General features: G+C 41.3%; 2 protein-coding genes across 5 annotated transcripts in view; one reads left to right on the top strand and one right to left on the bottom strand.

Annotated features, from left to right (window-relative positions):
* Positions 1-2,108: 2,108 nt before the first annotated feature.
* The window catches only part of ADNP2 (ADNP homeobox 2), a 30,897-nt gene continuing 5,187 nt past the window's right edge, over positions 2,109-27,818 (top strand). Inside the window, exons 1-3 of one of the 3 annotated variants that reach the window (XM_082408972.1) lie at positions 2,109-2,242; positions 10,601-10,721; positions 24,514-24,603. In XM_082408972.1, the coding sequence (XP_082265098.1) occupies positions 10,614-10,721; positions 24,514-24,603 (198 nt within the window). In that variant the 5' untranslated portion in view covers positions 2,109-2,242; positions 10,601-10,613. Of the gene's footprint in view, positions 2,243-2,572; positions 2,868-10,600; positions 10,722-24,079; positions 24,260-24,513; positions 24,604-27,818 lie in introns of those variants that run through there. The other 2 variants (XM_082408971.1, XM_082408973.1) reach the window with 2 other exon arrangements.
* Positions 27,093-27,818, bottom strand: part of PARD6G (par-6 family cell polarity regulator gamma) — a 137,371-nt gene continuing 136,645 nt past the window's right edge. For both annotated transcript variants that reach the window (XR_014240070.1, XM_082408976.1), the window contains one exon: positions 27,093-27,690. The gene's annotated coding sequence lies outside the window, so the exon portion shown is untranslated. The remainder of the gene's footprint in view (positions 27,691-27,818) is intronic.

Here is a 27,818-nt window from a genome sequence, read left to right as displayed (position 1 = left end):
GGGTGGAGAAGATTAAAGGTCATGTTTGGGAAGGAAGGGCTTCAGGACAGGGAGGAGGTTACACAATAAAAGATGAGGACTAAACTCTGTTCTTGGGTGTAACAGTCGGGAGGTCACTGGTAAGCCAAGGGGTATCTGCAGAGCGCAGAGGGTGGGGACGAGAGCGCAGGGTGAGGAGTGGAAGCAGCTGAGGCATCGGGAGAAATGTGACACAACTGCTCCATCCTGGAGCACCGTGGTCTAGATCAAGGGTGACCGGAAGCCTTTAACTTTTCATCACACCCATAATTACTTGAAGAAAGATATCTAGGGACATCATACCCATTTACTGCTGTGATTTATTATCAAATAAAATCATGATTCATAAGTAACTATAAAGAGCAAATTCTCCTTCAATTATGCCTTGTATTCCTGTAGGAAAAAAGCAATTTGTGGCTAAGTAACATCAGCCCAGCATTCAACACAATTTTTTTAAAATAAATTTTATGTATGTATTTATTTTGGCTGGTTGGGTCTTCGTTGCTGCACGCGGGCTTTCTCTAGTTGTGGTGAGCAGTGGCTACTCTTCTTTGCAGTGTGCGGGCTTCTCATTGCGGTGGCTTCTCTTGTTGTGGAGCACGGGCTCTAGGTGCATGGGCTTCAGCAGTTGTGGCTCGCGGGCTTTAGAGCGCAGGCTCAGTAGTTGTGGCACACGGGCTCAGTTGCCTCGCGGCATGTGGGATCTTCCCGGACCAGGGCTCAAACCCGGGTCCCCTGCATTGGCAGGCAGATTCTTAAGCACTGCGCCACCAGGGAAGCCCTCAACACAGTTTCTAAATTAACTCAGACATTTATTTAGTGCCTGTTATGTTTTAGTCACTGGGCTAAACTGAACAGAAGTTACCAGTAGAAAGAGAGAAGCTGAAATTATGGGAGAGGGCTGGGTTGGACAGTGAGGTGCTGGGTAGGGCAAACAAGGCCCAAGGATGAAGGCACTGGCCATGCGCGTGAGCAGACACATCCTCTGATCAGGATGGTTGCGGAGGAAAAAGGCGTGTACGTGGGCAGAAGGGGGTTCCAGGAGACCAGGTCTGATGGTCCTTGCTGTTCTGGAAGAAGGAGGAGACATGGTCTTCTGCTGAAAAGGAAGTTGAGGATTATCCCGGCAGCTTCAATGAAGTGAGAAAGGTCTGGAATAGTTATTGAGGAGCGATAAGTTAAAGTAGCTGTTTGCACACACACCAGGCCTCTCGTTAAACTGCAAGTTCTCTGAGGGCGATGTGGCCCTTTTCTTCCCCCTTGGGCGCTTGACTCAACGGAGGAAGACCCAAAGGCATTTTGAAAGCTCCTACTCCATGATTTCATTCATTTTGAAAAATAATTATTGCTTCACAATTTTTTAAAGAGTTGGGTAGAAGTGAACTTCAAGGCCGTTTAAGCGATTTAACAAATGTATGCAATTAACTTTTTTCCTACACAACATGTAGTAGCTCTGACTTAAAAATCAGAATTCTCAAGAAAAGGTGTGACATTAATTTTCTTAGAAAATAATTACTAAGTCAGGAGACCCTATCCAGTCAGTTCACCAAGATGTGTCAATCAAGGGCATACTTGTCAAAGTTCTGATAGTCCAAGTTCTATCCTCCAATGGCAGGGCAGGCTTCTCCTCACAGCTGGTTTCCCATTGGCTCTGAGATGTGGGCGGGGCCACCCATTCCTGCTGCTGCCACTAGCTCCACCCCACCCCATGCAAATGAAATCAAAGCTCTGGTGAACCCACGTGATTGGTCACGTGGTACGACACACTCGCCCCACCCCCTCAAATGACATCATCACCCTCTCAAACTCTCACGAGAGTTTGCACAGATGCTGGTGAGAGGCTGGCAGGCCAGTCCACTGTGGCAGGAGGGGGGTCAGGGGAGGGAGCTTCAGTACAGACCCCCATTCCCACTGCTGAGTCTCCAGTCCAGCTTAAGGCAGGGGCCCCTAGGGGCCTGTGGGGCAGTGCCCAGGGGTCCCATACACACTCTTCCCCCATTGGCTGGCTGCACCGGCATGCAAATGAGGGCGCGCGTCACTTCCGGAGGCCAATCGAACGCCATTTTCTCTTTCTGGCCGAGCTGGGAGGAGGGGACGGGGTCGCGCGGGGTGGGCACGCGCCGAGCCGGGGTCCCGCCGCGCGGGGCTGAGGCGGGCGGGCGCGGGGCCCCAGCGGGCGCGGCGAGAGCGGCGGGGGACGCGGCGGCGCTGCGGTCGCCCAGCGGTAGGTAACCCCAGCCCGCGCCGACGCCCCTGGCCCGGCCCGGCCCGCGAAGTCCCGGCGGCGGCCCCGCCCCATCCCGCCCACACCCCGCGGCCCGGGGCCGCCTTAGAATCCTACGACGTTCTCCCGGCGCGGGGTTCGCCGCCAGAAGGACGCCCGTCGTTCCTCCGCGTCACGTGGGGGCCGGGGGTGGGGAGGGGGCGGGGATGGGGGTTCGGGGGGCGGGGCGGGGGGACGGGACCGGGGTGAGAGGGGTGCGCGGGGACTGGGCGGCGGCAGGGGAGGGCCGGGCGTGCGGAGGGCGGCGGGACGGGGACCCGGGGAACCGCCCGGAGCGAGTGCGGACGAGGGCGGAGCGGACGCGCGCTCACCCGGCCTGCCCTGTGGCGGGTGTCTCTCAGGAGGAGAGAACAGCCCGTTAGCAAAGCCCAGTTCCTTCACCGCTGAGCGTTTGGTGTGAATATTGACCACATGCAGTTGTTGACATGAACGTTTTAACTTTTCATATGCCGTCGCTTACTGCGTTGACGTACAGTCTGTGTGCAGAATTTTTCCTCTCACTTGGCTTTGGAACGTCCAAACCTGTAACCACCAGTTCACCCTGTACACAGTTGCAAAATAATAAGTAATTAAATATTTAAAGTATTTTCTTTGAATTTGAATGGGAGGCTTGCCTGAATGCTCTTAAAACTCGTTCTAATTGAATGGAATGGGTAATGGCAGCCTCTTGAGACCTGAAGGACTCTTCTTTGTGGTGATTTACAATGCAGATGGGCAAGTGCCGGCAGCCACCGGCGGGTACCCAGGTCTCGCCAGATAGGTGGGGCGGGGAGTCAAGGTTGTGGGGAGCGTCTTGGGGAGAGGACCGCGTGAAAAGTGCGGCTTGTGGGAAGTGCGTGTTCATCTTTGGAAGTCAAGTAATGCGTGCGTGACTTATTTAGAGCTGAACGAACTTTGATATTCCGGTTGGAGATGCAGCTGTGTTGAGCCAGTGGTCTTTAGGCGTGGAAGTGACAGACCTGTTTGCAGGAAGGGAACTGGTGCCGGTCTGGAGGAGGGACCGGAGTGGGGGCGGAGATGCTCACTCGTCCGTCTGAGCAGTGGTGAGGACGTGAGAGCTGGATTTAGGGTTAGGAATTGAAGGTCGGTGACGGGAGGTGAAGGTGGAGTTGTTACAAGATTTTTAACTGCAGAGATCTGGGACACCTTTTTAACTTGAACCCAGGTTTGCGATATGCTTTTGGTGAATTTGTGGTTGAAGTCCCTTTGAGGGGTCACGCCCCAGCTTTCTGCCGTGGCCGCCACTCTGGATGTCACACACCTGTTAGGGCAGTGTGTTACAAGTGGGGAGACTGACTGAAAGGTGATGACTTGCTGAAGGCCACAGGTCTGAGACGGGGTCTTCCTGTGTTTGAACCCAGACCTTTGAATCTTGCTTTCATGCATTGTACAAATACTATGTGTTTTTTTTTTAAAAAAATATTTATTTATTTATTTATTTATTTATGGCTGCGTTGGGTCTTCGTTGTTGCGCGCGGGCTTTTCTCTAGTTGCGGCGAGCCAGGGCTTCTCTTCCTTGCGGTGCGTGGGCTTCTCCTCGCAGTGGCTTCTCTTGTTGCGGAGCACGGGCTCTAGGTGTGCGGGCTTCAGTAGTTGTGGCTCCCGGGCTTCAGTAGTTGTGGCGCACAGGCTTAGTTGCTCTGCGGCATGTGGGATCTTCCCGGACCTGGGCTCGAACCCGTGTCTCCTGCATTGGCAGGCGGATTCTTATCCACCGCGCCCCCAGGGAAATCCCTGAATATTATGTGTTTTTAAAGTTACTTAAAAACAAAAAACAACAAACCTGTGTTCCAGTAGTTGGGACATTTCATTTAGATTTTTTGGAGTTAGATAATGGCAAACTCACAGTCTATGTTCTAGGTGCTTTTCTTGTATTAAACTGTTCTTCCTCAAAAGTACTTCTCAGAGTAGGTTGTGCAGTCCCTGTTTCACAGAAGGAACTGAGGCCCCAGGATTAAGTGACTTGTCAAAGATCACACAGCTAGTCAACTGTGGAGCTGATTTGAACTCAGGCAGTGCAGCTCCAGAATCTTTTGCTTGTGAGATGATTGTGTGGGGTTGCTTCTGAAGTGAAATCTTTTTAGAACTTAGATTTCGCAGGAACTCAAAAGAAAGTTCTGTGGCTTTAAAAAGTATTATTTATTACCTGAATGATTTTCTTTTTTGTAGTGTATTTTTTCAGTAATGGAATATTCTTAAATAATCATGATACTAAAAAGCAACAGAAGAAACCCTTTAAGTGCCTCTTTGGGAAGTAATATTTTCTTGTGCACATCAGCGCAGTTTTTGGTAGTTCCGTGTCTACCACACACTGTGAAATTAAAGGTAATTTACTATGAACAGAGGTTGATTAGTGCAGCTGCATTAGCCTGCTGTTTCCTAATGGTGAAGATACAGATTTAACTGAGTACTAAGAATATATAGAGAACAGCATCAATAAAGGATCTATAGATATGGAAGCATTGAACAACTTCTTTCCTAGTTAATTAATCCACTAGGTCCTCTGTATGGAATCTTGCATCTCTTAGAATGGAGAAGTAATGGTAAAAGTCAGCTTCTGTTCCCCAAAGTGATTGGCAACAGTAGACCAAGGATTTTGAAAGAATTGTTTTAAGGTTATGAAACTTCTGTGATTTACCTATGTTTTATTTTTTATTATCTTTACTTGGTTTCCCTAAAACAGCAAACTGCTGAAAAGGGGAAACTTTTTTTTTTTAAATTAAGAATGGATCTGTGTACTTGTTTTGGGAGGGGGCGGGCAAACACAGGAGCAGTGATGAGGGAATGGGGGCACTTACAGTTGGTAATAAAAAGCTCCTATTCTCCAAATTCAAGAAGACAGACTTCCTTGGCCCTCCTCCCAAGCCTTGAACAAGTAACTGCAGAGCCCTTTAGAACTTGCCCAATCACTGGAAGCCTCTTTTCAGTGCCTTCCTCCTGAGGGTTGGCCCGTCAGTAGCAGCCTTGGGAACGGTCCTGTGAAAATTGGCCAATCCCTAAACTGCTTCTGAGAGTGTACCAATCCCTGTGCTCCTTGCTTCTCAAAACTGTGATAAGATCAGCACTTGCTATGTAAGGCCAGATTTCTTTGCAAGCAATAAATTTAGCTTTTTTGTTTTGGATATATGTGGATGGTGGTCTTAACCTTGGACAATCCTTTTTATCAGCTTTGGGGAAAGAAGAGCCCCAAAGGCTAGAGAGGATAGTGGGACTTTAAGGAGGAAATAACGGCAAGTCTGATAGAGTGAGTGGAAAGCATAAAGAAGGATTTTTGTTGAGGCTTGCTCTGGCCAAGGAAGCCAGTCTGGGCTTGAAAGTGACCTTGTGCTTAATATTTAGGAATATTAGGTTCTTGACAGCTCCTCTGTTAAATTATGCTTTTGAAGGCTAGAACCCAATTCAGTGAATTTTATTGTTAATAATTTTATTATTTTTAACTTTACTTCCTATGATTTTTATATCTCCCAGTTTTAAAATGCTAAATGATCCTTCAAGCTCACTTTCTACTGAGCCTGAGATATACTTTGCACATAGATAACTTGTCTGAAAAACGTGTCCATTCCAAATCAGCTTCTCAAATATTTCATGTTTCTTTCTTACCCACGGAAAGGTCCTCCCACCGTTAACCCTCCCTGCCCCGCTCATCTCTAGTTTTATTCCAGTCCGCCTTTTTGGTTTTACTTACCTTTTGCCCAGTATATTCAGGCTTTTACTACCTTACCTCAGTCATTTTCTGATGCTGATCTATTCACTTGGAATGTCTTGGACTCCAACTCACCAACCCTCCACAGCCTTTCCATTTTGAACATCAGTGATAGGCCCAGATGTGCAAAGAAAACATGATTCCTGCCCTGAAGAAGTTCAGTCCAATAGGGGAAATAGGTATAGAAGTAGATAATTGCAACGTAGTGAGGTGAGTGCACTGAAATAAGTGTAAACTGGCCACTCCGGGAATTCCTCGGAGGGGCACCAAGCTTATCCTTGAGGGAGGAGGGGTCATAAGAGGGTATGGAAGTGGAATTGCGGACTTACAGAAATTGTTATTTAAAACCTTGGGAGATACTGCCAGTTGTCCTCTAAACATGTAGAAATTACAGTTTTTCTACTTATCCTCACTACCAGTGGATGTTATCAATCTTTAAGTTACTGTTTTGATAATAAAAAATTGGCATTCATTTTTTTACCTGGCATTTCTTTAACTCGAGTTTAACTGATTTTGTTTTATAGCTTGCGCATTAAAACCTGTTTTGAAATAGTTTCAGATTTATAGAAAGTTGCAAGTACAGTACAAAGAACTTCTTCCCCTGAATCATTTGAAACTAAGTTGACAAAAATGATGCCACTTTACCCCCAATATTGTCTGTTTCCTACAATAAGAACATTCTCGTATATCCAGAACACAACCATCAAAATCAGGAAATCAATTTATTACCATCTAATCCTCAGACTCCATTGAAGTTTTGCCAGTTGTTCCAATAACATCATTTATAGTAAAGAATCTAGTTAGAATTGCATATTGTATTTAGTTATCTTTAGTCTCTCTCAATCTGGAACAGTTCTTAGTTTTTCCTTCCATGATCTTTTTCTAAGTGTATAATTAGTTGATTTTTAGTAAATTTATAGAGTTGTGCAACCAACAGCACAATCTAATATTAGAACATTTCCAGCACTCTCCCCAAAAACCTATCCATGTGCAGTTACTACCCATTCCCACCCGCAGCTGACTGCTAATCTACCTTCTATCTCTGTAGATTTGTCTCTTCTGAACATTTCATGTAAATGGAATCAGACAGTATGAGGACTTTTGCATCTGGCTTCTTTCACTTAGCATCATATTTTTGAGATTCATTCATGTTGTAGCGTGCATCAGTACCTAGCTACCTTTATTGCCAGATAGTATTTTGCGGTATGGGTATGCCATATTTTGTTCATCCATTCACCATTTGGTGGACACTTGGATTGTTTCCACATTTTGGCTATTATGAATAATGCTCCCTTGTATCATCTGGACACTTTTGAAGATTGCAGGTTAGGTGTTTTGTACAGTGTCTCTTAACTGAATGTCTGCCAGACTTCTGTGAATTACACTTTCCCCTTTGGTTATTATCAAGTATTTTGTGGGGAGATGCTTGGAAACCATGTAAAATATCCCATTCCTCACTATACTTTCAATTTATTAAATTGTTTATGTTACCATGGACTTAAGTTTATATTCTAGTGGGTTATATTTTGGTTACTATTTCTGAATACCAAACCACCCCAAAACTTTGTAGAATGAAACATTTTATTAAAAAAACTCAGTAATTCTTTGGGTCAGGAGTTCAGGTGGGAGCAGGGAAGATGGCTTGTTTATATTCCACAGTGTCTGGGACCTCATCTGGGAAGACTCAAAGGCTTGGGGTGACTGGACAGCTGCAGGCTCTAGAGCATCTGCACTCTTGTGTCTGCTGGTTGATGTGGAAACTCTCCATGTGGGCTAGTTGAACTTCTTACAATAAGGAATCTAGATTCCAAGAGTAATGGTACCCAGAGGGCAGGCAAAAGCATGTGGCATTTTTATGGTCTACCTTTGGAATTCACATGGCATTACTTCTGCCGTACTTTATTGGTTGAGGTTGCCACAAAGTTCTGCCCAGGTTCAAAGGGTGGGAGCATAGATGCCCCTACTTTTTGGGAGGAGTGTCAAGGACATATTTTAAGGAAAGCATGTGGGATGGGAGATACTGTTACACTATCTTTGGAAAATTCAGTGCCACAGGTTAATCTGTTATTGTCATTACTTATTTGGTACCCACATTGTCCCATATTTGGCTTGTGGGAACTTTTTCAAGCTGACTTCTTTTGAGTCCTTTTGACATGTCTCACCATTCTTTGAGCAACTTCGTTATTTTCTGGCATAAGACATTCTAGGCTCATCTTGTCTTTAATGTGTTATAGCCCTAGAATCAGCCGTTTTTTCCAAGGAGCCCTGTTTCCTTTTAATGGAAAGTGGTATTTAGAAAGTAAGATTTGAGGGACTTCCCAGGTGGCACAGTGGTTAAGAATCTGCCTGCCAATGCAGGGGACACGGGTTCGAGCCCTGGTCTGGGAAGATCCCACATGCCATGGAGCAGCTAAGCCCATGAGCCACAACTACTGAGCCTGCACTCTAGAGCCCATGAGCCACAACAGCTGAGCCCGTGTGCCACAACTACTGAGTCCATGCCCTGCAACAAGAGAAGCCGCCGCAATGAGAAGCCTGCGTACCACAATGAAGACTAGCCCCCCTCTCTCCGCAACTAGAGAAAGCCTGCACGCAGCAACAAAGACCCCACGCAGCCAAAAATAAGTAAATAAATAAGTAAAATTAAAAAAAAAAAGAAAAGTAAGATTTGGGCCCAAAGAGTGCTCACTGCTACTGGAGTGTGTCACTGCTTCCAGGCTCTCGCAGTGGACAAAGCTATACAATGTACACAGACACATTAACAAATGTATTTATTTTTTAATCTATGTATGTGTTAAAAATAATGAGGTCACAGCTATACCCCTAATCATGGTCAAGTACCACAGGATTTATTTTAATTTTATGCTTTTTCAGGTATTTTAAAAACAGCTTTATGGAGATGTAATTTACATACCATACACTTCACCTTTAAAAAAAAAATTTATTTATTTATTTATTTATTTGGCTCTGCCGGGTCTTAGTTGCGGCACGTGGGATCTTCATTGAGGCACGCGGGAGCTTTAGTTGCGGCATGCAGGATCTAGTTCCCTGACCAGGGATCGAACCCGGGCTCCCGGCATTGGGAGCGTGGAGTCTTAACCGCTGGACCACCAGGGAAGTCCCCAGTTCACCTATTTAAAGTGTGCTTACTAAGTGGCTTTTAGTAGGTTCGCAGAGCTGTGCATGCATCACCACAGTGGATTTTAGAATATTGTCATCATTCCAGAAGGAAGCCCTGTTGCCCTGAGCCATCACCTTCCAGTCCGCCTCAGCCTTAAGCAGCCAGTGTTCTCCTCTCTGTCTCTATGGATTTGTCTGCTCTGGGTACTTCGTGTACACTGAATCATATAATACGTGGTCCTTGGTGTCTGGCACCTTTCACTTAGCATAATGTTCCCTCACACAGGATCTTCGTTGAGGCATGTGGGATCTTTCGTTGAGGCACGAGGGCTTCTCTCTCGTTGTGGCTCATGGGCTCAGTAGTTGTGGCACGTGGGCTCTCTAGTTGTGGTGCGGGCTGCAGAGCGCGGAGGCTCAGGAGTGGCGGTGCGTGGGCTTAGCTGCCCCGCAGCATGTGGGATCTTATGCTTCCAGTGCAGGGGACCCGCGTCCCCTGCATTGGAAGGTGGATTCTTAACCACTGGACCACCAGGGAAGTCCCAGTTCTTATGTGCTTAATGGCCATTTGTATATTGTCTTTATAGAAGTATCCATATCCTTTGCCCTTTCTGTTTATTTATTTATTTATTTATGGCTGCATTGGGTCTTCATTGCTGTGCGCGGGGTTTCTCTGGTTGTGGCGATCAGGGACTACTCTTTGTTGTGGTGCGCGGGCTTCTCATTGTGGTGGCTTCTCTTGTTTCGGAGCACGGGCTCTAGGCGCACGGGCTTCAGTAGTTCTGGAGAGTGGGCTTCAGTGGTTGTGGCTCTCGGGGGCGCAGGCTCAGTAGTTGTGGCCCACGGGCTTAGTTGCTCTGCGGCTTGTGGGATCTTCCCAGACCAGGTGTCGAACCCGTGTCCCCTGCATTGGCAGGCAGATTGTTAACCACTGCGCCACCAGGGAAGTCCCCTTTGCCCATTTTAAAGTTGGGTTATTTATTTGCCTTTTAATTATTGTTATAAGAGTTCTTTATGTATTCTGGATATAAGTTTCTTATCTGAAATAAGATTTACAAATATTTTCTCCCATTTTGTGGATTCTCTTTTCCCTTTTTTGATGGTTTCCTTCAAAGCAGATAGGTCTTTAAATTTGATGAAGTCCAGCTTATCTATTTTTTCTTTTGTTGCTAGTGCTTTTTGGTGTCATATCTAAGAATCCATTGCCATATCCAAGGTCATGAAGATTTATGCCTATGTTTTCTAATGAGAGTTTTAAAATTTCACCTTGTGCATGGAGAGGTGTATGATCCATTTTGAGTTAATTTTTGTGTATGGTATAAGGGAAGAGTCCAACTTCATTCTTTTGTATGTGGAAATCTAATTGTCCCAGAATAAAAATTACTCTGCTTTACCAGCCCTGTTTTAAAAAATTTTATGTGTGTGTGTGTGTGTATGTGTATATGCACTTATTACAGTTTTGTTTTCTTCCCTAAAAGGAAAATTTCAAAAATGTTTCAAATTCCCGTGGAGAATCTTGACAACATCAGGAAGGTACGGAAAAAGGTGAAAAGCATTCTTGTGGATATTGGGCTTGACAGCTGCAAGGAGTTGCTGAAGGTAAGAAGACATAAGTAACAGATTAAGAGAAGACAGTAATATTGGAGATACTGGGGGTGGTGAGATTTGAACTGGGAGGTTTTGGAGAATGGGTAAGATGCCTCAAGATGGAAATTGCCGACTCTTGAAATGAGGCATGGGAATAGCATTCGTTTTTATTCATGTCTTTGACTTAAAGTGGACTACTTTAGGCTCTTCCAGTTTTTAATGTTACTTTTAGGAGGGACTGTTTATAGTCATTAGTTGCAACATATTTTTGTTTTTGATCTTTGAGGGGAATGTCTTGAATTATATAAGTTATTTTAGCAGAAGAAAACTAACTCAATTTTCCAATATTGTTAGAGTGATTGTCAAATGGGGATGCATACTTGTATGATAGGGCTGTTTGTTTTCTTCTGTTTTTTTCTGATTTGTGAATTTAACGCATGCAGTCTTACAAAAGTTTAAAAATTAAGGTCACAGTCACGCACTTTATTGATAAATTATGTTCTCATATAATTTTATCTTTTCTTATAACTTGAGAATGTGTGGCCGGCATAAAGAAATAAAAATTGTTAAATAAAGCTTTCTTTGTAGCTTTATAGCCACTTATAATTCTATGCATGTTTAATTCATAGCTATTGAAATAGGGACCGTGTCTGCTTTGAATTTTTCAGACTTGTGAAGAATTCAATTCAAGGTGTTATTGGCCTGGGAAGAGTTCAGTTTCTTAATTTTCAAAACTCAGACTTTGAACCAGATTGACTTTTATTTATAAAAAGGTGTTCAGGTGTTCTGGTGCTGAAAGACCAATACTTACCAGGATTCTCATTAATGGTCAGAATTGATTTTTGCTCTAAAGTAAAATTTCTGAAAGAAAGACCTCAAATAGTTATCTTCACACATTACCGCCCCAGAGAGATCTTCCCTCTAAAATGCTTCCCTTTTCACTTTATCTTACCTGCTCTGTTTTTCTTCAGAGCTCCTGCAATACCTGATGTTATTTGTTTATCTGTATCCCTCACTTGAATGTTAGAAGGCATGGACCACATTGTTTTGTTACCCACTCTGTTACCTGTACATGCTTAACATATATATATATTTTTTAACGAATATTTTTCAAATGAATGAATGAAAGTAAAACCCAAGTAGAGAAGTACTTTTAATAACAGACTGTGCCTGAAAGTTTATTTGGAAATAAAAGGTTGGGGGAGATACTGAATTGGAAACTCTTAGACACTGTTGTTCAAGAACAGTCTTAAAGGGAGAGCACTGCCAGTGTTCTTGCAGCTCTGTCTGTAAGTCATATTTTATGCATGAGGAAGAAAGCAGGATAATTTTTTGGAGACAGGTTTGAGAAGGTAGACAGTGGACACATAGTCCATTAATAATAGATAAGTATGTGAGTTTAAGTAATATTTGCAGAGAATATAAAAATAACAAGCTAAGAGCACGGTATGTATAGACTGAGGAAATTTCAAATGATAATGTATGAGAAAATTTTTGGAATGGTGCCTGGCACGTGGTAGATGCTCAAAAAATGTACCCTGAAGGTATAGCAGTGCCTTCAGTAACAGACTGAAACTCTTTTTGGAATATTAGGGGGATAAAGGCATGGCTTTCATTTTAGTCCTGGCTAGTAGCTAATGGTGTGACCTTGGGCAAGTCTCTTACTCTTTGGGCCTCAGTGTCCTCATTCTAAATGTAGAGAATTAGTCAGGATACTTACCCTTGAAGGGGGTTGACGGTCTAGCAGGAGCTGAGACAAACTTGAAACAATCAGTGAGAAACAGAAAGATCACTTCTAGCTGAGGAGGCTAGAACAGCCTTTATGGAGGAGATGAGATTTGAACTGTTTTTTGTTTGTTTTTATTTGTGTATTTATTTATTTATTTTTGGCCGTGCCGCACGGCATGAGGGATATTAATTCCTCAGCCAGAGATAGAACCCGTGCCCCCTGCAATAGAAGCACGGAGTCTTAACCACTGGACCACCAGGGAAGTCCCCGTGTTTTTAAAGATAGGGTAGGATTCTCCAGTGGAATTAGAAAGAGTATTTCAGGAACATGGAATTTAGAATCACAACCCAGTTGATTAACCCCCATCAAACTAGGCTAAGTGAATTCAGTTTTTAAAAAAACTGTTCTATTTGGAAATAATAATTCAAACTTACAGAATAGTTACAAGAATAAAAATAGTACAGGGAACACTCATTACCCTTTACCCAGACTTACCAGTTGTTAACATTTTCTCCCATTTGCTTTAATATTTGCACACTCTTGCTTGTGCTGTGTGTGTGTGGTATTTTTCCCTGAGCCACTTAAGTAGGTTGCTTATCTCATGACCCTTATTACCTAGATACTTAAAGTGTGTGTTTTCTAAGAATAAGATTAGTCTCTCATATTGCCACCGGATGGTTATGAACTTAGGTAAATTTATCATTGATGTGACATTTTTGTCTGATCATTTATAGCATTTTTCCCCCTGTCAGTGGTGGACCCAATCTAGGGTCAGGTATTGCCTTTGGTTGTCATCTCTCTTTAGTCTCCTTTAATGTGAATTTACTTTTTAAATGGAATTTTGTTACAGAATTAGTTTTATTTTTAGGTAAACTGCCAGTAACAACTAAAATTTTTCATCCTGGAGTCCTTTGTTTTTGACATGGCGTAAAACTGGACATTCCTCACTTACTTGCTTCCTCAGTCAGCCTAAGAATTGTTTACTCATCTGAATTTGTTCAGGACTGTTTACTTTTTCTTTCCAAGACTATAGTGACACAGAAACGTACATACTTCACAAGAGAAAAGTAAGAGATTTGAATGGCATACCAGAATTGTTAGTTAATTAACTATTGGGTTAAATTTTACTAATTCTTTTGGGGGAAAATTTTTGTTTTATTAATTTGTAGTTGGTCCTATATTTTGCAAAATTTTTGAAAATTCAAGCAATGTAGAAGTTCATTATAGAAAAATTAGAAAATATACACAGAAACTTAGAGGAAAAAAATGACTCACTTGTAAACCGTTACCCCAGAATCTCCATGGTAAACACTGTTATATCTTTCCAGATTTTTAGAAACAGGACATGATCTAACTATATAAAATACTGTACTAGTAGCTTTGTTCTTACTTTTCACTGAATCTCATATGAAGAACTTCTTTCCATGTCAAATGCATTTATTCTTAATCCATTGTATTATTTAGAGTCTCTTGGTCTCAAGCAACGAAAACCAATACCGACCAAGTTAAGCAAGAGGGAATTTATCTGAAGTCTGGGCGCTTACGGAGAGTCAGCCCTGGGAACACCTGCCCATGTGGTCCTTTCCGTTTCCTTAGCTAGCATTTCAGATTTCATAGTGAGAAATCACTCTGCCTCCTCTGATTTCCAAGGTGTATACGACTCCACTTATCCTAAGAGTTAGGCCCTCAAATCATAGGCTGTACAGTTCCTGTCAAAAGCCTGGCTGAGAAAAGTGAGTCTAAGGGGAAATAGGCTCTTCCAAGAACCTTATCTCCTTTTCTAAAAATAGATCTAAACCCTGCTACTCCTTAGAGTATCTTGAGGAGTTTTTTAAAAAGTTAACATTTGGGGGCTTCCCTGGTGGCCCAGTGGTTGAGAATCCGCCCGCCAAGGCAGGGGACATGGGTTCGAGCCCTGGTCCAGGAAGATCCCACATGCCGCGGAGCAACTAAGCCCGTGCGCCACAACTCCTGAGCCTGCGCTCTAGAGCCCGTGAGCCACAACTACTGAGCCCTCGTGCCACAACTACTGAAGCCCGCGTGCCTAGACCCCATGCTCCGCAACAAGAGAAGCCACCGCAACAAGAAGCCTGTGCACCGCAACGAAGAGTAACCCCTGCTCACTGCAACTAGAGAAAGCCCACGCGCAGCAATGAAGACCCAGTGCAGCCAAAAATAAATAAATAAGATAAATAAAAATTTAAAAAATATAATAAAATAAATTAGATCAAGATATTAAAAAAAAAGTTAACATTTGATCAGTTAAATTAAAGGCTAGCTACATAATTTGGAGGGCACTGTGCAAAATGAAAATGTGGGGCCATGGACAGGCCCCACAGGCGCGCTGTCCCAACCCACAGCAGATGGGTGACTCCCAAGAGATTGCGACTTCTGTGCCAGGATGCTTCTGTTACCTGGATCCAGGGTGGGCTCAGGGCCCCAAGTTATCTGCCAGACACCTTGATGCAGCCAGTCCAGGGCTGGGCCAGTTACCACCTTCCTCCTCCTCTCCCCGAGGCTGTGCCTGGCTCTCAGAGGGCGACTGGGGAATGTGGACCTCTTGACAACTTGGTTATTGCCCCAGGTGGTGGACAAGAGTCTAGGAGTGGTTGCAGGGTGAGGGGAGTTTGGAGGGGTGTGGAGACCGAGAGCAGGGACAGAATCTGTCCCAGGACAGTGGAGGTAGGACCACGCGTGAGCTGACGCTTCAGGCCCCTGACACATGCTCCATGGTCCTATCAGACTTCACTTTGTAAAACAAATTCAAAGATGAAATTATTAACGCTTTCAAAATGCTGACAACAGGGATTATACCCCAGCACTGGCCTGTCTGAGCACAGGGCTCTGTGTAACTGCATTGGTTGTTTCAAAAACTTTCCCAGTTCTTTATTTTCTTAATTTAGTTTAAAAAAAATTTAGTTATTTAACCTCATGTTGAAAATATTATTTCAGTATGTAATCAGTACAAAATAAGTAATGAAATATTTTAACCTCTTTTTTCTCTTAAATCTTCCAAGTGTATTTAGAATTTTTTTATTATATTATGGTAAGATATATATAACATAAAACTTGCCATTTTAGCCTTGTCTTTGGGCTGCGCTGCATGGCTTGTGGGATGTTAGTTCCCTGACCAGGGATTGAACCTGGGCCCCGGCAGTGAAAGCTCCCAGTCCTAACCACTGGACCACCAAGAAATTCCTCATTTTAGCTATTTTTAAGTGTACAGTTCAGTAGCATTAATTATATTCACACTGTTTTGCAACGAGATTTTCATCATCTCAAACAGAAACTCAGTAACCTTTAAGTCGTAACTCCCCATGCACCACCCTAGCCTCTGATAACCTCTAATCTACTTTATGTCTCTATAGATTTGCCTATTAAAAATATTTCATGTGAGTGGAATCATGCAGTATTGGTCCTTTTGTGACTGGCTTGTTTCACTAGCTTAATGTTTTCAAAGTTCATCTATGTGTGGCATGTGTCAAAATCTTAACTCCTTTTTATGGCTAAGTAATATTCCATTATGTAAACATATACCACATTTTATCAGTTCATCTGTTGATAGACACTTAGGTTGATTCCATCTTTTGGCAGTTGTGAATAATGCTGCGGTGAACTTTGGCTCACAGGTATCTGTTTGAGTCCCTGTTTTCAGTTTTAGGGTATATACCTCAGAGAATTGCTGGGTCATGTAATAATTGTTTAGCTTTTTGAGGAACCACCTAACTGTTTCCACAGTGGCTGCACCTTTTTCAGTTCCCACCAGCCATGCATGAGGCGTCCAGTTTACCCACAGCCTTGCTAACATTTGTTCTCTCTTTCAGTCTCTCCCTCCCTTGCCATTGTGGCCACTAATGATGTTGAGCATCTTTTCATGTGCTTATTGTACTTTTGTGTATCTTTGGAGATGAGTACTCAACTCTTTTGCCCATTTTTAAATTGGATTGTTTGTCTTTTTGTTGTTGAGTTGTAGTTTTTTATGTATTCTGGATATTAAACCGTTATTAGATATGTTTTGTAGATATTTTCTCCCATTCTTTTTACTTTCTTGGTAATATCTTTTGATGCACAAAAGTTTTAAATTTTGATGAGGTCCAATTTATTTTTGTGTTTGCAATGCTTTCTATGTAGTATCTAAGAATCCATTGCCAAATTCAAGTCAAGAAGATTTTCTCCTATGTTTTTTTCTAAGAATTTTATGGTTGTAGTTCTTTCTGTTTAGGTGTTGATCTGTTTTGAATTAATTTTGTATATGGTGTGATATAGGGGTCTAACTTTATTCTTTTGCATGTGGAAATCCAGTTGTCCCAGTGCCATTTATTTGACTAATTTTTCCCACATTGAATGGACTTGGCAGCCTTGTAGAAAATGATTTGGCCATAGATGCATGGATTTATTTCTGAACTCTCAATTCTAGTCCATTAATCTATATGTCTATCCTTATGTTAGTATTACACTGTTTTGATTACCGTAGTTTTGTGATAAGTTTTGAAATTGGGAAGTGTGAGCTCTCCAACTTTGTTCTTTTTTTGTTTTTTTTTAACATCTTTATTGGAGTATAATTGCTTTATAATGGTGTGTTAGTTCCTGCTGTATAACAAAGTAAATCAGCTATACATATACGGATATCCCCATTTCTCCTCCCTTTTGCGTCTCCCTCCCACCCTCCCTATCCCACCCCTCTAGGTGGTCACAAAGCACCGAGCTGATCTCCCTGTGCTATGCGGCTGCTTCCCACTAGCCATCTGTTTTACATTTGGTAGTGTATATATGTCCATGCCACTCTTCTCCCTTTGTCCCAGCTTACCCTTCTCCCTCCCGTGTCCTCAAGTCCATTCTCTACATCTGCGTCTTTATTCCCGTCCTGCCACTAGGTTCTTCAGAATCTTTTTTTTTTTTTTTTAAGATTCCATATATATGTGTTAGCATACGGTATTTGTTTTTCTCTTTCTGACGTCCTTCACTCTGTATGACAGACTCTAGGTCCATCCACTTCACTACAAATAACTCAATTTCGTTTCTTTTTATGGCAGAGTAATATTCCATTGTATGTATGTGCCACATCTTCTTTATCCATTCATCTGTCGATGGACACTTAGGTTGCTTCCATGTCCTGGCTGTTGTAAATAGTACTGCAATGAACATTGTGGTACATGACTCTTTTTGAAGTATGGTTTTCTCAGGGTATATGCCCAGTAGTGGGATTGCTGGGTCATATGGTAGTTCTATTTTTAGTTTTTTAAGGAACCTTCATACTGTCCTCCATAGTGGCTATATCAATTTACATTCCCACCAACACTGCAAGAGGGTTCCCTTTTCTCCACACCCTCTCCAGCATTTATTGTTTGTCGATCTTTTGATGATGGCCATTCTGACCCGTGTGAGATGATATCTCATTGTAGTTTTGATTTGCATTTCTCTAATGATTAGTGATGTTGAGCATCCTTTCATGTGTTTGTTGGCAATCTGTATATCTTCTTTGGAGAAATGTCTATTTACGTCTTCTGCCCATGTTGGGATTGGGTTGGTTGTTTTTTTGATATTGATGTGCATGAGCTGCTTGTATATTTTGGAGATTAGTCTTTTGTCAGTTGCTTTGTTGGCAAATATTTTCTCCCATTCTGAGGGTTGTCTTTTCGTCTTGTTTCATTTAAGGGTTGACATTTCCATTTCTGCAAAGGTTTCCTTTGCTGTGCAAAAGCTTTTAAGTTTCATTAGGTCCCATTTGTTTATTTTTGTTTTTATTTCCCTTTCTCTAGGAGGTGGGTCAAAAAGGATCTTGCTGTGATTTATGTCATGGAGTGTTCTGCCTATGTTTTCCTCTAAGAGTTTGTTAGTGTCTGGCCTTACATTTAGGTCTTTAATCCATTTTGAGTTTATTTTTGTGTATGGTGTTAGGGAGTGTTCTAATTTCATTCTTTTACATGTAGCTGTCCAGTTTTTCCAGCACCACTTATTGAAGAGGCTGTCTTTTCTCCATTGTATATTCTTGCCTCCTTTATCAAAGATAAGGTGACCATGTGTGCGTGGGTTTATCTCTGGGCTTTCTATCCTGTTCCATTGATCTGTAGTTCTGTTTTTGTGCCAGTACCTTACTGTCTCGATTACTGTAGCTTTGTAGTATAGTCTGAAGTCAGGGAGCCTGATTCTTCCAGCCCTGTTTTTCTTTCTCAAGATTGCTTTGGCTATTTGGGGTCTTCTGTGTTTCCACACCAATTGTGAAATTTTTTGTTCTAGTTCTGTGAAAAATGCCATTGGTAGTTTGATAGGGATTGCACTGAATCTGTATATTGCTTTGGGTAGTATAGTCATTTTCACAATGTTGATTCTTCCAATCCAAGAACATGGTATATCTCTCCGTCTGTTTGTATCATCTTTAATTTCTTTTATCAGTGTCTTACAGTTTTCTGCATACTGGTCTTTTGTCTCCTTAGGTAGGTTTATTCCTAGGTGTTTTATTCTTTTTGTTGCAATGGTAAATGGGAGTGTTTCCTTAATTTCTCTTTCAGATTTTTCATCATTATTGTATAGGAGTGCAAGAGATTTCTGTGCATTAATTTTGTATCCTGCTGCTTTACCAAATTCATTGGTTAGCTCTAGTAGTTTTCTGGTAGCATCTTTAGGACTCTCTATGTATACTGTCATGTCATCTGCCAACAGTGACAGTTTTACTTCTTCTTTTCCTATTTGGATTCCTTTTATTTCTTTTTCTTCTCTGATTGCTGTGGCTAAAACTTCCAAAACTATGTTGTTGTTTTCTTTCTTCCCCCAATATTTTATAGGCCGTTAGGGGCCCTTTTCAATTCCATATGAATTTAAGGATTGACATTTCCATTTCTGCAAGAGACTGTTGGAATTTTGATTGGGATTATATTGTAGATCATGTTGGATAGTATTGACATCTTAGCAATATTCCTACCCATCAGCAAAGGATGTCTTTCTATTAATTTAGGTCTTTAATGTCTTTCAATAATGTTTTGTAGATTTCAGTGTACAAGACTTCCACCTCCTTGGTTAAATTTATACCTACGCATTTTATTATTTTAGATGGTATTGTAAATGATGGTATGTAGATGGTATTGTTATCTTAATTTCCTTTTCAGATTTTTCTTTATAGGTGTATAGAAACACAACTAACTTCTGTATGCTGATTTTGTACCCTGCAGTTTTACTGAATTTATCATTACCTCTGGTAGCTTACTGTGGATTCTTAGGTGTTTTCTATATATATATATATATAGAATCATATCATCTGTGAATAGAAATAGTTTTACTGCTTCCCTTTAAATGTGGATACCTTTTATTTGTTTTTCTTGCCTAATAGCTCTGGCTGGGACACCAGTAGGATATTGAATAGTAGTGGTGAAAGCAGGCATCCTTGTCTTGTTCCCATTCTTAGGGGGAAAGCTTTCAGTGTTTCACCATTGAATATTATGGCTTTCATCAATGTCCTTTATCCTGTTGAGAAAGTTCTATTCTAGTTTTCTGGGTGTTTTTTTTAATCATGAAAGGGTGTAGGATTTTGTCAGATGCCTTCTCTGTCAGTTGAGGTGATTGTGTGGGTTTTTTTCTTTCATTCTATTAACTTTGGTATATTACACTGATAGATTTCCTTATGCTGAGTCCCCCTTGCATTCCTGGTATAAATCCCACTTGGTCATAGTGTATAATCTTTAATATACTGTAGGGTCTTGTTTGCTAGTATTCTGTTAAGAGTTTTCATTTTCATTCATAAGGAATATTTGTCTGTAATTTTCTTTTCTTGTGATGTCTTTATTTGGCTCTGGCATTAGGGTAATGCTGGCCACATAAAATAAGTTAGGAAGTGTTACCTCCTCTTCTGTTTTGGGGAGAAGAGTTTGACAGGAACTGGTGTTAATTCTTCTTTAAATGTTTGGTAGAATTCATCAGTGAAACCATCTCGTCCTGGACTTTGCTTTGCTTTGGTGTTTTTCATTAGTGTTTCAATCTCTACTTGTTATAGGTCTGTTGAAATTTTCTATTTCTTTAATCAGTTTGGGTAATTAGTGTGTTTCTAAGAGTTTGTTTCATTTAGTTTATCTATTTTGTTTGTATATAGTTGTTGCTAGTATTCTCCTCTAATCCTCTTATTTCCATAAGGTCAGTGTAAGTCCCCATTTTCATTTCTGATTTTACTTATTTTTATTTTCTCTCTCTTTTCTGTCAGTCTAGCTAAACATGTATTATTTATTTATTTATTTATTTGCTTACTTACTTTTGGCTGCATTGGGTCTTCATTGCTGCACGTGGGCTTTCTCTAGTTGCAGTGAGCGGGGGTGGGGGCTACTCTTCGTTGCAGTGCGGTGGCTTCTTGTTGTGGAGCATGGGCTCTACAGTGCAGGCTCAGTAGTTGTGGCGCACGGGCTTAGTTGCTCTGTGGCATGTGGGATCTTCTCGGACCAGGGCTCGAACCTGTGTCTCCTGCATTGGCAGGCGGATTCTTAACCACTGGGCCACCAGGGAAGTCCCAACATTTGTAAATTTTGTTGATCTTTTCAAAGAAACAACTTTTGGTTTCTTTGATTCTCTCTTTTATTTATCTTTGCTGAGTTCCCAGGTCATTTTAATTTTGATATGCAGCCAGGAAGCTGTTCAGTTGTGAACACCAGGAAGCTGAGAATTAAATCACATGAGTTTTCCCTGAATTACATTTTAATGCTGTAAAATAGTCATGTGAAACTTTCTTCTGCACTTGCCCTTAGTATGTTTTCGATTACCTTCGTTATTTTACTCAGGTTTCCCCGTGTAAAACCCTAAAAGAAGTTTTTTTTCAGAACTCTGGATCCACATCAGGGATCGGTCCTGACCATGCTTTTCGTTGCTTGGTCAGCCTCGTTAGGCAGGCCCATCCCTTGAATCTCATTAAAATGTAGAGGAAACTAGTACTGGGTTGCTTGATTAAAAGAAAAAAAAGAACACAAATGTAATCAGTGGGGAAGTGGAAGAGACGTTGGATGTTCTTTCTGTGTATGATGTATGTGTTGCTTAGAGGAGAGATTTCTAATGTATGATGTGGACCCTTGAGGAATCATGACGTTATTAGGGAGTTACTACAATTTCTCTGGTGGCTGCAAATTCAAATGAAGCATTGTCTGAGAATTGAAAGTAATCTCTCCCATTAAATTACTGATATATATCAAATGTTCATAGATACTGAGGTGATTAATATTATCCAAATTTATTTAAAAGTCCAAATTTATTTAAAAGTATTACTCTTCCTGTCAGCTTTTGTCATCCTCTGTTTTCTCAATTAACAGCTACCCGAGATACAAATACTGTCACATGGAGGCCAGAAACCTTTAAAGAAGCGGTAGGGAAAAAGGGGGTCAAAAAAAGAAGGTCCCTAGGTTAGAGTTTCAAAGTATCTCTCAGATTTATTGAGGGAGGATGAGATAGAAGGAATTAATGTTGACTGTCTAGTAGAAATTTGGATCCATGGTCATTTTCGCCTTTGTGTCGCCTAGTGGGTTATTACCTTGTGAGCCTTTTTTTCCCACCAGTCTTCTGTTGCATCCTGTCCACTCTGAGGCTCTTCCTGGAGGTACCATTCTCCCCCCGTAGAAGCCCCAAGGGTCTGCCTTTGGTGCAAAGGCTTGACTACTCTTGCTCTTGCTTCTCCCTGCACTGCACCACGTTCCTTTCTGTGCTGTTCTGCTCGGGGCTGCCATTTCTGAGGCAGCTCGTGCACTTAACTTCTGTGCGTCAAGTTACAGATTAGATGAGAACATTTCAACCAATGTTTACAAATTTGGGGTTGCTGCATCTAAATTAGGGAAGCTTCAACAAAAAGGGTGCACTGAACCCACCCCATGTCAATCTTCTGAGACCTGTATATGTATAAACAGATTTTTTAAAATGTGTTAACCTATGTTTCTACATCTTATGTACAAAAATATATTGAAATATTCTTAATCCATTTATTTCCTAATAATTGTTTTTTTTCTTACTAGCTCTTTTTTTCCTGCATCTGACAATGGAAAGCACTCTTTCCTTTAAACTCTTCTCATCGCCTGTGATAGAACATTACTGCTTCCCTCTTCCTTTTCCAGTGTTTTCTTATGAAAAATTTAAGCCTACAGAAATACTGAAAGGGTTGTACTGTGAAAACCCATGTACCTACCACGTAAAGTCTACAAAATTAACATGAATATATATCTATACTCATCATTTTATCTCATTTTTTGATGTATTTCAAAGAAAGTTGCAGGCATTGATAAATTTGCTGTTTTTGTATTTGAAGTGAGACTTTCGTAGACAGCATATAATTGGATCGTGGTTTTTAACCCAATCTGACATTCTCTACCTCTTATTTGAGTGTTTAGACCAGAGGTAGGCAAACTGTGGCCCATGGGCCAAATCTGGCTTGCTGCCCATTTTATAAATAAAGTTTCTTGGAATACAGCCATGCTTATTAGTGTTTACATATTGTCTATGGCTGCTTTTGTGCACAATGGTGGGATTGAGTAGTTGTATCAAACAGAGACTGCATGGCTGTCAAAGCCTTAAATATTTATCATCTGACTCTTTACAGAAACAGTTTACCAACCCCTGTTATTAATGTGATTGTTGACATGATTGGGTTTAAATTTCCCATCTCCCTGTTTGTTTTTACCTATCTCATCTGTTCTTTGTTCTTTTTATTCTTTTTCTGCTTTCGTTTGGATGAATATTTTTATGATTCCATATTATCTCCATTTCTGGCTTATTAGCTATACTTTGTGGGTACCTTCCTCATATAATACTGCTTCACATACTGTATAGAACCTTACAGCAGCATGCTTTCATTTCCCCTTCCAGCCTTTGTGCTATTGTTGTCATATATTTTACCTCTATATATGTTACAAACCTCACAATAAAAGCAGTGTTTTATCCAATTTAAATCCTTGTAATAATTTGCACTTTTCTCTAGTTCTGAATTGACTTGGTAGCAATGTTATTAGCCTAGGTATAGTCCAAGGCAGATGTGATATTAATTATCATTCTCTGGCTTAACTAATTCTTTATTTTATATTAAAATAATCTTTAATTATTAAAAAAAACCCAGTAATATATACTGTGAAAGTTAGAAAGTACAGGTTATCATTTCTTTAGAAAATAAAAAGAGATTTAGAGATTTAGCTTTCTCTTTATGTGTGTAAACATATAAATATAAATGTGTGTAGTATTTACCACAGTGAGCTCATATCGGTCACTCTTTTTTATTGCTTGCTTTTTTCAGTTACCTTCATCTTTCTGTGTCATTAAATGTTCATCCTATCTAATACCCAGTCCATATTCAGATTTCTACAGTTCCCCCCAAATATTTTTCACATTCTGTCTCTTTGAAGCGGAATTCAGTCTAGATCCTGCTGCATCTGGCTTTCGGGTCTCAGAGTCACGTCCCTTTCCGTCTTGCCGTCCCTGTGGTGGTGTTAGCCACACACTTGAGCCCCTGCGTCATTCCCCACCCTGACACTCTTCTCCGTGGTGCTCGCGCTGATGGAAGACAGTGTCTGCTCATGCAGTTTCTCTCTTTCAAAACTTACTTGTGGAAATCTCATCTGTTTATTTCTTATAAAACTGTAACTTTTAAAAAAAATATATATTTATGTATATTTTTGAATTTACGGAAGACTAAAGACATGGGAAAAAATCCAGCACCCTAACAAGTACGGCCAGGAAGGAAATCAACTCTGTAATAGGACGGTTTAATGAACTACAAACAAGAAAGGATGGGAAAGGAAGAAAAAAATGTGCATTGAATTTAAGACATTGTAGAAACTCGGAAGACATATTCATTTACTATTCAAGTGTAAACTCAGTAAGTACTTGGCATAAATTAAAAGGCCGCTGCTGAGGTACAAAAACTGTAATATTAACTTGGATTATTTCAACATTTTCCCCAGGTCTCCAACTTGATGGGAACTCTGTCACAACTTGCCATGGGCTGCATTTTCATTTCACTCTTCCCAAGTAGATTTCTTAGGTGCCAAGTAATCCCATCAGGTTCTAATTAAATATTTCTTTATCTTCTGAAATTATGTAATAATCTCTCTTTTTCTCCCTTTTTAAAAGGACCTTAAAGGCTTTGATCCAGGAGAGAAGTACTTTTATAACACATCATGGGGAGATATTTCTCTCTGGGAACCTTCTGGAAAGAAAGTGGTATGTATTTTTATTTTTGATTTTCATGTTTCCTCAGAACTTGGGGGTAAGTGTCAATTTAGTTCTGAGGAACATCATATGTTTTGGGGTTGCAGATGAATGAATGGGAGGAGGAGGAGGTGTAGTGTAAATATTCAGGGAAGTAGAAAGAAAAAGTTAAACGTTTTGTAATATAGGATTATTGATGCTTTGAGAGTTTTCCGCTTATCAAGTTGGTAAAGTGATGTAGTGAAACTATTATTTGTCCTTGATTATTATATGTCTCTGATGTAAGAAGGGCTTCTGATTTATATAACTATTCTCAGTAAAAAGAAATGTCATGACTTTATATGTAATGAAGATACATCCTGGTTTCAAAAATTAAAATAAGAATATGGAGTTTGAATCGAGGAACACAGTTTATAATAATTTGAAGCCTCACACTTAAACAGATTCGAGCTAAAATATGTGACATACTGCTGAATTCTCCTTCTTAAAGTGTTTTCTTCTGGAAAACCCTTCCTTCCCCCCAGCCACTGGGCTAGCACCTTCGTCAGCGCCCAACCAGCGCGTCCCAGATACGACTTCACTGTCCCCCTCGCCGCTCCCCCAGCCCGTTAGGCCAGGTCATGTTGGCCTTGGGAATTCTGGCTTTAAAAACAAGTTCCTGTAGCCAGTGAGTCATTTTGCTGTCAGAATTTTATTTAAAAACATTTCCGTTGTCACCTTGTCCTCCTGAGTCCTGCTTTCTGCCTCTGTTTTGTGTCTCTTATCCTCCTTAACCCGACACTCCCCTCTCTACCCACAGACACAGGATTCCTTGAAACTGCTTTGATTCGGTTATTCTGCTCAGAGCAGCTCATGGCTATTCAAATACGCCTTGTTTTGAAGACCTTGGCTTTGTGAATATTTTCTTGGGCCTCCCTGATTTTTCTCATCCGAATTCTTAAAAGATTCTGTAACATAACGTGCAGTATAATGTATAATTATATGCTTTTCATCAGGAAACATTTTTTGAATTCCTGTTACAAAGTAGGTAAAACTTTGAGTGCTTGATACAAAGAGGTGAAAGTTAGGGTTCTTTTCCTCAGGGAGTTTATGTTTTTGTTCGGGTGAATAGGGCCTGGCATAAAAAGTTAAATAACGATTATGAAAGAGTGGAGATTGAATTTGTTAAGTAGATACCATATTGAGAAAAAAACCCAATAAACCACTGTTGCCTGGCACGGTGGAGGCTGTGTGGTCTGCTCGTTTCAGTACCTTACCCCTCTCTGTGCCGTAGGTAGCTTCTTGCTTTAATTTGTCTCTGGGTAATAGGATATGTGAACAGAGACGGTTTCGGGCACCGTAGCAGAAAAGTGTGACCCTGCTGGATTATGCGGCTCGTGCTGCAGAGAAATGAGATGTGTTGGACTTTTGGGTTTGGGACGGAGACGCTCAGGTTATGTCAGGTGATGGAGCCCAGGTGATGGCGCCCAGCTGTTGTGGGACCTGAGGACGAGGCCTTAGGCTGACGGGGAGATAGGGACTGTCACGGGCACAGGGTTTCCACCGGCACCCAGAACACCTGGCTCCACTTCTTCTCTGCTTCTCTCCTTGGTTATTTTTTCTAAATCTGTTACAGTGAACCAAGGGCTCACTGTCCTAGAACTTTCACATACAAGTTTTTCTCTGAATATTTTGTCAGGGATTTTGTGCTTACGGACTTACTGTTTATTTTCCATTTTAATAGGTTTGTAGTGGTATCTTCTCTGGTGTTAATTTGCATTTCCCTAGTGACTAATGATGTTGAGCATCTTTTCGTGTGTTTGGCATCTGGATACCCTCTTTACTTTAAAGTATTTGATGCTTAAAATGTTTTGCCAGTTTTCTAAAAATTGGGTTATATGTTTTCTTACTGAGACTTGAACATGTCCACAAAAATGATTCTGGACACAATTCCTTTATTAGATATGTGGTTTGCAAATATTGTCTCCTCGCCTGTGGCTTGTCTTTTTATCTTTTAAACAGTGTCTTTCAAAGAGCAGATTTCTTACTTTGATGAAGTCCTGTTTGTCATTGTTTTCTATTATGGATCATACTTATGGTGTCATATTTAAGAAATCTTTTCTTAACCCAAAGATCTGTTCAATACTAACAGATAGTAACAAGTTGTCAGTAAGTGCTATTGACTCTTTAATTGGGTGTAATGTTCATTAAGTATCTGGTTTTTCAGTACAGCATTTTGTGGAGTATAAGATGCACCATTTTAAAATGAACCACTAATGAAACTAAAGTAATACTTCACACTTAAGCTGTGTTGCAGCATTGAACTGTCAGTTATAAGGTGTTTTCAGATTTCAGAGATATTAAAGTATGGGGGGAAGAGTGTGTCAGAATCAGTGAAAAATGTTTTTTTTACTTTGTGATCTGTGGTTGGCTGTTGCCCTAGTTTTATTATAGATCCTCCTGGAAGTGCCAGAACCTGGGATTTCTAATTGCTGGGAAGGCAATAGTAACATGTTGTTGAATGTGTTTGGGTGGTTTCTCTGACCAGTGACCCAAGAGGAGAACTGCATGACTAGGAAAGAAGGTGACAAAACCCACAGGAGGGGAGTATGTGTATGTGTGTATGAAAGAGAGCGGTCACGAGAGCACAGATCTGGGAAGGAGGGGGGTGGCCTGCGGCCACTGCAATAGCTGAAAAAAGGGTTGCAGAACGGGAAGGCCTCTGCCCCAGCGTTTAACCTGTCCGCACCTTAACCCTCCTCCTTTGTGAAGCTAGGGCCCGTGTTTCCTGGGGCACCAGCCCTGGGGTCTGGAGGCTGTCATACTGCTCCAGGTTGTCAGACCAGCAAGGTTTCCCGGATGCTAGAGCAGACCGTGCTCCTCAGTTGGCCAGCTGCTTTACAGATGTCTGTTCCTGTGCCCGAAGCTTGTGGAATTTCCCATATTTGCCTTACAGAGAAATACCGTACTGTCCGAGTTACAGTCTGTGGCCTGAACTTACCTCAGGATTCTTCACCGTGAGTTAGGCACAGGCCCTCTTTCTTCAGTGCTTGTCGCGTGGTTTACTGCTACTTGCTTGTGCCATGCGCTGTCCGTGTGTCTCCTGCCTGCTCCAGGAATCTGGGAAGTGGAAGACAATGATGATGGGGTTAACAATTTGCAAGTTTGGTTATGTTAGATAAATTCCAGAAGTTTTAGAATTTGGAGTAAAAACAACATTGGAACTAAGAGAAGTGGGATGAGAAGGG

Source organism: Balaenoptera borealis (genome assembly GCF_965194805.1).
Source record: "Balaenoptera borealis genome assembly, contig: HAP1_SCAFFOLD_601, whole genome shotgun sequence".
Lineage (NCBI taxonomy): Eukaryota > Metazoa > Chordata > Mammalia > Artiodactyla > Balaenopteridae > Balaenoptera > Balaenoptera borealis.
Note: the sequence above shows the minus strand (reverse complement) of the source record. Positions and strands in the feature narration are given on the sequence as shown.